This window comes from Elephantulus edwardii, unplaced genomic scaffold (assembly GCF_000299155.1).
Source record: "Elephantulus edwardii isolate Elephantulus edwardi_28Jun2011 unplaced genomic scaffold, EleEdw1.0 scaffold00025, whole genome shotgun sequence".
NCBI lineage: Eukaryota > Metazoa > Chordata > Mammalia > Macroscelidea > Macroscelididae > Elephantulus > Elephantulus edwardii.
Window position 1 is genome coordinate 16,762,460 of NW_006399775.1, and position 10,809 is coordinate 16,773,268.

The 10,809-nt window shown below is 46.9% G+C and overlaps 2 protein-coding genes across 2 annotated transcripts in view; both read left to right on the plus strand.

Annotated features, from left to right (window-relative positions):
• The window catches only part of CAPN5 (calpain 5), a 53,312-nt gene that overhangs the window by 4,397 nt on the left and 38,106 nt on the right, over positions 1–10,809 (plus strand). The window lies entirely within an intron of this gene.
• LOC102875192 (small integral membrane protein 18-like) lies at positions 4,492–4,788 on the plus strand. The gene has a single exon (XM_006882901.1). It carries the CDS (start codon positions 4,492–4,494, stop codon positions 4,786–4,788), a length of 297 nt encoding a protein of 98 aa, XP_006882963.1.

Genomic DNA, 10,809 nt, shown 5'->3' on the forward strand with positions numbered 1-10,809 from the left:
TTTTTTTTCTAGAATCTTGTCATGAAAATAATACCTAATCATATATTCCTTTTAAACAGTTCTCTCCATCTGTTTCAATGCAGTATACATTATTTATCCCCTCTTTTCTTAGGTTACCCCCAACCCTGATGTTAGTCTCATTTTGCAACAGTGGCACTATGCAGTATTTGTCCTTTTGTGACTGGACTGAGATATTTCACTCAGCATAATATCCTCCAGGGTCACCCATTTTGAATAATATTACATGAGTTCCTTGTTTTTCAATGCAGCATAGTATTCCATTGTGCGAATATACCACAGCTTCTCTACCCATTCGTTTGTTAATGGGCATTTAGGTTGTTTCCAACTCTTTGCATTTGTGAACAAAGCCGCAATAAACATGAGTGTCCATATATCTGCTTGGATGGCAATTATGGTTTCTTTAGGGTATAATCTCAGAAGTGGAATTGCTGGGTCAAATGGTATTTTTATTTGCAACTTTCTGAGAAAGCGCCATACTGCCTTCTGTGGTTGCACCATTTTACACTCCCACCAACAGTGAGTAACGGTTCCAGTTTCTTCGCAGCCTCACCAGCATTTGTTGTTTGCTGTTCTGTTGAATTTTACTATTCTTACTGGGGTGAGATGATACCTCATAGTTGTTTTGATTTGCAAGATGATGACATCTTGAGTGTAACAGAAAGGGAGGCATTTGTCAGGAAGGAGCAGAGCCTCATATGCGGACCAGGTGCTCTTCCCCACCTCTAAGGGCAGTGGAGCCTGGAAGGCCAGACCTGCCTCAGATGTAATGGTGTGTGTGTGTGTGAGAGAGAGAGAGAGACAGCAGACCTGCCTCAGATGTGACACGTGTGTGTGTGTGTGTGTGTGTGTGTGTGTGTGAGAGAGAGAGAGAGAGAGAGACAGCATTCTTTCAAGTCCCTGCACGTGTGGGAAGAATAGAACTTAGTTTTCTGTCTCTTCTTCCAGGCTGCGATTTCAAGTCCCTTCAAACTCAAAAGTCCCATGCAGGCTAGAATGCTTGAAAGATGGAAAAACAAGCTTAGAGAGGAGCAAGGCATGTGCTCCCAGACGCCTTGTGAGCCGGGAGCAGAGCTATGCTAGGACCTAGGAGGCCTGCTTCCCAGCCCAGGACCCTGCTGCCAGGCCTGCCTCCCCAAAGGGTCCCTGTACCTTTGAAAGACCCTTGTGGTTCAGTATTTGAGTGCTCCACTAACTGAGAGATTGGCAGTTCCACCCAATCTGCAAAGATGATAGCCTTGGGGGGCCCCATGGGGCAATCCTCTTATCCTGCAGGGCACTGTGAGCCAGGATCAGCTCAGTGGCCATGAGTGTGTTTCAGTGCCTTTGACTTGAGCCTGAAAAGCTGCCCTAGAACCTCTGAACTTGTGCCTTATTTTCTGGAAGTCCTAGGCTCCTCCTTGTCTGCCCTTAAGATTTCTGCCTCTTGGATCCCCACCCCCAACTCTTTCCTCTCTCTTGTTACAGAGTCCAGCCTCAAAAGGGCCTTTGTGAGGCCTCAAGTGTGGGGACAGTGGGGGACACTCGAGCTAAGTGTCCGGCCGCACCTCTCTCACTGTCCCTGTCCTGACCCTATCCTGCTCCCCAGCCATCACGTGGGAAGGAGGCAGGAGGCCCTATGTTCTGCTGTGTGACTCTGGATAACTCCTCTGCCTCCCTGAGCCCTTTGTATGCAGGTTAAGGAGCCCTGCCACACCTCCCTTCTCCTTCACTGCCTTCCTTTCTGGGCAATTGCTGTTTGCCCGGCCCTGTGGCTGCTGCAGGCTGGAGAGGCAGAGCAGGTGAGAGGGCAGAGGAGGTGTGCTCAGTGCTGAGAGGCCAGCAGTAGGGGACTGGGTCTCAGATGGGACATAATTCAAGGCCAGGCATGAGCTGAATGGTAGAGGAGAGGAGTGAGACGGAGTGGCAGGGTATGATGAATGGTCCATATCACTGCAGAGATTTGAAAATATGTGGAGCAGGGCCTGCTAGCTGGAGGTTAGCCTGGAGTAACAGGCAGGCCACAGTCCTCTAACAGGCTGGGTTTTGTGGTGCAGGAAGTCAAGTCTTGGTTCAGGCAGGGGCAGGGTGGATGGGGTTGGGCCCAGCCAGCATGAGTGACCATTAACCCCACCTGCCTGGCTGGTGAGACGGAACTTTGGCCTGAAATAGTTTCTGTGGAGCCCTACTTCCTGATTCCTGTACGCTGACTGTTTACAGATTGAGAGAAAAGCCAACTTTTCCACATCTATCCCACCGCCAGCTCTCTCTCTCTGTAAGCTGCTTGTTATCATCGCCTCTGAGATATTTAATCATTTACTCAGCCAGTTTCCTGCTTCACTCTGCGTTTTTCTCCAAAATTTCTGGAGTATTTTTTGGGGGGGGTTGTTGTTCTTTTAAAACTTTTTAATAATTTCTTTATTGTTGTTGAAAACATGCTCAACAAAACATGAATTCTGTAACTTCTGTGTGTACAGTGCAGGGACAGTGCACTCTTTTAGCTGTGTAGCCTTCATTTTTCTGAGTCATTTCTTTGCTCTTAGCATAAGTTTGCCCTCCCTCAGATTCCTATCTAATCTTCCAAGTTTCTATTATCAATGATCACAGATAGATAGTTCTTTAAAAGAGTACAGTGCTTACAGAAGACTTCCTTTGCTTTACAGTTTAATTAAGTTAAACTGTTGTTTGCTTTAAAGAGGATTTCAGGGGATATTTTTGGTGTAAGGTTTATAAATTATCTCAGGGCAGTTGTTTGAGGAGTTAATCCAGCCTCTGTGACTTCTGAAAGCCTAGATTCTATGTTGTTGTTGTTATGTATGGGTTTTCAGAGGCAGTTAATCACAGGAGATTGTGTCCTTGAACCACCTGCCTTAGAGATTGCAGCACAGCTTCTTGCCACTCTGTTCTATATTCCCCCTTAAGATCAAGATTCATCAGTAGGATCTGGGATCAAAATGTTCGGTAATGGTAGCCAGATAGCCTCAGGTTCTTTTGGTTTTATAGCAAAGAAGACAGTTGTTCATGGAGGCAGTTAGCCGTACCTTCCATTTTTAAGGAGGTTTGTTTTTTGAACCAGGAAGTCCTAAGCCTTCCTTATTGGAGATGTGACAGGAATAAGCCACCTCACTTCCTTGCTGTTGTTGTTAAGTACCATCGAGTTGAGTAGACGAGTAGACTCATAGTGACCCTGTGAACAACAGATTTGAACCCTGTCCTATCCTGTGCCATCATCATACTTTCTGACACACTAGAGACCATTGCGGCAATCACTGTGTTAATCCACCTGTTCAGGGATCTTCCTCTCCTTCACCAACCCTCCACCCTTCCAAGCATCAATCTCTCTCCAAGGAACAGCCCCTTACAGAGACATGCCCAAAGCATGTGAAGTGAAGCCTCATCATCCTTGTCTCCAAAGAGCACTCTGGCTGCACCCTCTCCAAGACATATTTGTTTTTTCTTTTGGCATTCACTTCCTTGTTGTTGTTGTTATGTGCCATTCAGTTGCCTATGACTCATAGCAACCCTGTGTACAACAGCTCTGAAGCCAACCCTGTCCTGAGCCAGTCTCACTGACTCTGACTCACCTAACGCCACTGCCCCAGTTACTGTAACAGTCCATCTCATCGGGGTCTTCCTCTCCTGCGCTGTCCCTCCACCCTTCTGAGCACAATGTCCTTCTCTAAGGACTAGTCCCTCCTGGTCACATGCCCAAAGTATGTTGAGCCGGAGCTTCAAAATCCTAGCTTCTGTGGTGAGTCTTGGTTTCACTCTCTCCAAGACAGACTTACTTGTTTTCTTGGCAGTCCATGGTGTGTTCAGGACTCTTCCACAGCACCTCAGTTCAAAGGCATCAATTCTTCTGTCATTCTTAGTCATTGTCCAGGTATCTGATGCATAGTGAGTAATTGTGAAAACCATGTCCTGCATCAGGCTCACCTTAGTCTCTAGATTGATATCGTTGCTTCACAGTACTCTGGAGAGGTCTCTGACAGCAGATTTTCCAAGTGCAATTCATCTGACTGCTGGTGCCAAGAGTGTTGATTGTGGAGCCAAGCAGGCTATAATTGTTAACAACCTTAATCTCTTCTCCATCTGTCATGGTGCTGCCAATTGGTGCAGTTGTGCGAATCTTTGTCTTCTTGATAATAAGTTTCAATCCATATTAAAGACTGTAGTCCACTCAAGACTCCCTGCCAGACTCAAGACTCCCTGCCAGACCAGAAAGAATCCTCTCATAGCCAGTGGGTTTTCAGATGCTGTAAATCACATAGCAGGAGACTGCCTACTTTTCTCCCTGAAAGACTGAACCAAAGAGAAAGATCATCTTTGGGCTACCAGCACAACTCTGGAACGATCACACCAGCAGAGATCTCCAGTAGGGACTAAGACATCACTCACTAGCAGAAGTTTAAAGGAGTGGACTGAGGAGACAGGAACACATTGAGCCAAGAAGATTCATAACAGCAATTCACATACGAAGCAGACCTTCATAGAATGGCCTCGTTGAGCTCCAGCTACTGGAATGAAACCTCCACATCTGTTTATCAGTACCTCAGTTTTCAAGTTCAAAAAATTTACCCTTTCCATGACAACTGGAATACAGCCTGCTTTGTCATCCTGCTCTTATTTATATTTACAGAGGTGGCTTTAGTGGTGCTGGCCTTCCTTTATGAAGTGCTTGACTGCTGCTGCTGTGTAAAAAACAAAACTGTGAAAGACTTGAAGAGTGAACCTAATCCTCTTAGAAGTATGATGGACAATATAAGAAAACGGGAAACTGAAGTGGTCTAGTACTTTACAGAAAATGTTCAGTCTCTGAAAGCAGTCTTCAACCTCTTCTGAGTAAAAAGAAAGCCATTTTCTGAGGTCCAACTGTTACTAGAAAACTGGTTTAACTTTGAATGGTTAAAAGATCCCCACCAGGTAGGAAGAAATAAATGTGCACTTGTGTGTGTATATATATGCCTTTCATAAAGTCAAAGTAAAATTTCATAAATGTGAAAAAAAAAAAAGACTGTAGTCCTTGACCTTCTGCAGCAAATGCTTTTAAGGTCCTCCTCAGTTTCTGCAAACAAGGTTGTGTCATGTGCATAATATAGGTTGTTGATGTGTCTTCCTCCAATCCTGATGCCACATTTCCTCTTCATAAAGACCAGTCTCCCGAATGATCTGTTATGCTTATAGATTGAAAAGGTATGGAGACAGGATGCATCCCTGATGCACTCCTTTCCTGATTTTGAACTATGCAGTGTTTCCTTGCTCTGTTCTGAGAACTGCTTCCTGGTCCAAGTATAGGTTTTGCATGAACACAATCAAGTGTTCTAGGATTCCCATTCTCCCCAAGGTTACCCACAGTTTGTTGTGATCTACACATCAAATGCCTTTTTGTAGTCAGTGAAACACAAATAGATATTCCTCTGGTATTCTCTACTTTCTACCAAGATACATTTAACATTGGTAATTGGTGATAATGTCTCTGTCGATGTACTTGTTCAGTCATTTTTGGATCATCTTCAGCAGGATTTTGCTTGTGTGTGATATTAGTGATACTGTTGGATAATTTCCACACTCTGTCAGATCACCTTTTTTTGAAATGAGAATAAATATGGATCTCATCTAGTCAGTTGGCCAGGTTCTTGGCACAACCTGGTGAGCACATCCAGGGCAGCATCTCTTTGTTGCAATATGTCAGTTGCTATTCCATCAATTCCTGAGGCCTTATTTTTTCATGTCCTTCAAAGCAGCCTGCACTTCCTTCTTTATCACCGTTGTCGCTTGTTCATATGTTGTTTATTAAAATTCTTCTGTGTCAGTCAATTGTTTTTGGTACACTGACTCTGTATACTTCTATCTTCTTTTAATGCTTCCTGGTTCATTCACTATTCTGCCCATAGTATCCTTAAGTATTGCAACTTCCAGCTTGAATTTGTTCTTTAGTTCCTTCAGCTTAAAAAATGATGAGCTATTTTGGCCCTTTAGATTTTCTGACTCTAGCTTCTTGCACATTTCATAATAGTACTTTGCTTTATCTTCCTGAGCTGACCTTCAGCTCTTTAATATCTTAGTTTCTTTCTTTTGCTTTGGCTTCTTGGTGCGCTAGCGGCAATATTCAAAGTCTCTCCTGACATCCATCTTGGTCTTTTCTTTTTCTTCTGTCTTTGTAATGACCTTTGGAATTCTTCATGGATGGTATTTTTTATATCCTCCCACAACTCATCTGGTCTTCAGATTTCTTTCTCGTTAGGTTCTGGTTGTTGGTGCATAAATTTAGACTTTAGTTTTTCCATCTGTAAACTGGAAGAACACTTCTTGCTGATCATGCATTTTTAGAGGTGACCTGAGGTGTCAGATACATAGGAGACAGGTGGCAATCTTGATTAAGTTCCTCTCTCCCATGCACCCTCGCTTTACCAGCACTTTGACACAGCTGGAATATCTCGTATTTTGTAGACTCTGCAGGTGGGCCACTCCTTCTACAGTACATACCGCAGGGCACCAGCCACAGGCCTGCCCCCTCTCCCTCCTCTCAAAGCTTATTGTTTCTTTGTCCAGTTCAGTAACATCAGTGGGGCCTCTCTCAGACTTGGTCAGGGAGACAAGAGTTGAAGACAGCTGTCAACAGGTGGTGAGCTCAAGGGGAATCCAGGCTGTTGGGGCCCTGGCCCTTAACAGGGAAGGTCCTCTCCTTATCCCTTCAGCGGCACAGGGCCTACTCACCCCACCCAGCCACACCTGTGCCCAGCACCACCCCCAAAGTGGAAATAAGCCTGGTTGTCTGTTGATAGAATCCAGAAGGACACAAGTAGGGGTCCTATTAAGAGACATCACTTTGGGAACTTTTTAGAATTCTCTCAAGGCACCTCGGTGACCCTCATGCCCTGTTTGATCTGACCCTATCCCTGCCTCCTGGGGTTCTGGCCATCAAACCAGCTCCATCTGGTTTTACCTCCATGTTATGAATTCTAGCCTCTTTGTCTGTGCTTCTGACCCCATTCTAGAGCAAGTTTTCTGGTTAAGGGAGCTATATCTTGAATCCTCACACCTGGAAGAAGACATGACCCAAGCCACGACCCTTACTGGAGAAGTATAAGTATCTATTTCTTGGCTCTGCTAACATTACTGTTGGTGGTAGTGTGTGCTTTCAAGTTGGAGCTGACCCATAGCTGACCCTCCAGCAGGTTTTCAGTGGCGGTAAATTGTATGAGAGGAGATTGCCCATCCTTTTCCTGCAGAGCAGCTGGTGGATTTAAACCATCTGCCTTTAAGATGGCAGTGCACCAAAGCTCCCCTGCTGAACATTAGACCCCTTTATGTGTCTCACAATACTTAGGGTATGTTGCCAGGATGGACCAGTCCTTGGAGAAGGACATTATACTTGGAAGGGTGGAGGGACAATACAGGAGAGCAAGACCCCGGATGAGATGGATTGACACAGTGACTGGGGAAGTGGGGATTGATGTGTCAGAGACAATGAAATTGGCTTAGGTGGGGTTAGCTGTATGTCACAGGCAACTCGATGGCACATAACAAAAGTAACATGCTCTTGGAAGCAGGAGTGGCATCCACTTCCGTAATAGCTTGCCACCGGAGACCCTGTAAACCAGGAGAAAGGATGAAAGTCACACGAGTGTTGAGGACTTTCATTCATAGGGTCACTATGAGTCACCTACAACTTGATGGCACTTAACAACAATAACGCCAACATAGAGATTAGATGGCTTAGTGGACAGAAAGTGATGCTACCAAGCCAAAGATGGGGACTTCTAATCTGTGGTCCTCAGGCCTGTTTTCATTGTTTTTGTTCAAATATTATTCTAGATCATATAGCCCTGGTGTGTCCACTTGCCGTACAGAGGTAACTTGTGGTTGCTGTGAAGCTGCACACTGTGACACTGATGTGTCAGATGTGTTAATGGTTACCCATGGCGGACAGTGTTTAGTGGTGTTCCCCAGTTGAAACAAGCTGGGAAGCAGGAGTGGCGTCCACTCCCATAATAGCTTGCCTCTGGAAACCCTATGAACCTGGAGAAAGGATGAAAGTCATGCAAGTGTTGAGGACTTTTGTTCATAGGGTCACGATGAGTCACCTACAACTTGACGACACTCAACAACAACCACAATGCCATTAAGTTGGTCCCCACTTCCAGTGTTGTCCTTTTTTCCACAGAGCTGCTGGTGGAGGCCACTTGGCCTTCTCATTAGCAGGACACCACACTACAGACTATGTCATCAGATATTTTCTATTAGGTGGATAAAATAAACCTTAATTTGCTTAAAAAAAAAAAGTAAAATGCTTAAACAAAAAATCAGCCGTCCAACAGACACCCATTACTGCTGAGTCCATGCCAGTTTGTGCCCGCCCATGCACTTCAGAGTGGAGGGAGCTCATAGGGTTTTCTGGGCTGTGATTTTTATGGAAATAGACCGTTGGACCCTTCCACAGAGCTGCTTGGCAACTTAACCGCCAACCTTTCAGTTAGCAGCCAAGTACAACCCATATTTTAGAAGCGAAGGACTTGCTTCTTTTTAAGTTTATTTTTTCTTTAGTGAAAGTTTAGCAGGAATTCATTCATTCATGCACCTTTTCCCCTGCTACCTCTCCCCCAAATTTCCTTTCTAATGCTTGTCCTGCTACAGGCTGTTAATTGTCATACACATAATTTCTAATCATCCAGTCCATTCAGATTATCCTTTCCCCCCCCCCACTCATTCCAGTTATTTTTTTTTTTAAATACTGAGGAGCAGATGATCTGTACCTGAGACCTGACAGCTGGGATCACAGGTCCAAGAAGGCTTCGTAGTGATGTAACCTTTGGGATGGGATCACTGAGGGAGAAGATGTGGGTCAGTGGGAAAGGCAGGTCTGCTGTGGATGGGACAGGGTACAGGCAAAGCCGTCGGGACAATACCCTTCTTTTCCTGAGCCAGGCCTCACTTTCCCCGGTTGTCAGCAGGGGATTGGACTGGCTGAGTGGCGGGAGGTGATGGGGAGAAGGCGGGTAGGTGAGGAAGGGCCTATGAGTAGGAGGAGTGAGCCGTTGCAAGAATGAGCATCCTGAATCCTCTGCTCTCCTGTTTGTACACAGGCCTGGAAGCCTGAGTTTCTTGTTGTGCAGAGGAGGTGGGTCAAGGTAGAGCTGGTTTAACTGGCTGGGGAGGGCTGAGAGGACAGGAGGTGACTGCAGGTGCAGAGGGCAGTGCCTGGAGGTATGTTGATCAAAGGAGTGGCCCTTATCCTACCCCTGGGATGACTGACTGACTGATTGACTGACATCAGGCTCACAGCAGGTGTCAATCCTGCTGACCACTTCCCCCTAATGTCCTCCAAAGCCCCTGCCTGTAGCCCCAGTGGAACCTGCTGCACCCTGTGCCTGACAGGCGAGGTGGACAGTCAGTTGCAGGCTGGTCGTCTGTACTGTGGGCAGTGATGGAAGGAGCTGGCAGGCCCACAGAAGCATCTCATGTGAGGCAGTCTATTGTGAGGCTGTGTCGAGACCTCATCTTGTGGGCATTTTGAGCCCTTGTCCCTGCCCCCAGCCTCTTGCCCGTCAGCCTTCTCCATGCCGGCTCTGCTGGCATTACTGCCTCCAGGCAGCCCCCTTTGATTTCTCCCTAGGCCCCTGCTGTCATTGCTCTGCTAACACCAGGAACAGGCCCAGTTCCTCCTCCCAAGGGCCCTGGCTGTGGGCAGACTTTCCTTCACTCACGCTGTTCCGTGTTTGCATCTGAGGCCCTGGAAAGATTTGAGGCATGACTAGAAGGATGTGGAGAAACACATCTGTCTGGAGAATGACTGAGCCCCTGTGGTGGCGATGAGGACTTGGGTTACCCCTGACCGCTTGGTCTTATTACTGTGCAGTGAGACCCTCTAGCCTGGCTCAGATTAAGGCTTTGGGATGACTTTGTCACTGTAAGCCCTAGCCCTCCTGGAGGCTCAGAAACTAGACTGCCTGGTTTTGAACCACAGTTCACATCTCCCTGTGTGTCCCTGGGCAAGGTCCTTAGCCTCTCTGTCCCTGGATTCCTGGGGATGAGAGTTTTTCTCCTTGCCCAGCACACAGCAAGTATCTGGTCACAGTGAGCTCTTTCTGTAATTTCCATTTGAGGGGTCTCTCTGGATTTAGAGGCAGCCACCTGGTGCCACCGGTTTTTCTAGGTTAGAGCTGGCAAGCCTGTTTGTCTCCTGACAACTTGGACCATGTCCCCAGGCTGCCTCCTCCTCTCCCCCCTCACCCCCCAGCCAGCTGATCTACCTGTGGTTCCTGGTCACAGCCAGTCAGGGCAATACCAGGCTTACAACCCAGGGGCCTTTATTCTCTAGTCTGGTCTCTCTCACAGCCTAGAGAAGTGTCTGGAGCCTGGGCTTGTCTGGGGTGACAGGGTCAGGCAGGGTTGGGTGTGCCCCATAAGTCTGTGCTGGCCATGTATGCTCTGAGGAGGGAGAGCTCTGGTTAGGGGCCAGCAGTTCTGGGTCTTGGCCTCTCCTGTGAAATGAGCCATAGGGTGGAGGTGATCCAAAGTTCAGCCCCTCCCCTATCATTCTAAGCCATCCTTGTCTCCTCAGAGAGCTGGGTATCTGGGAGGTAAGATAAGAAAACAGGGAGGGCAGGCAAGGCCCTGTCTTCCTGTGTCTGCGTCCTGAGAATGTGGCCTCAGGGATGCTCTGGTGGCTTTGTTGTTGTTGTTGTTGTTGTTATGTGCTGTTGAGTCATTTGCGACTCATAGCGACCCTATGTACAACAGCCCTAAACCGTGCTCTGTCCTGTGCCAATCTCATTGCCCCCGACACACCCATCCCGAGTACCCCAGTCA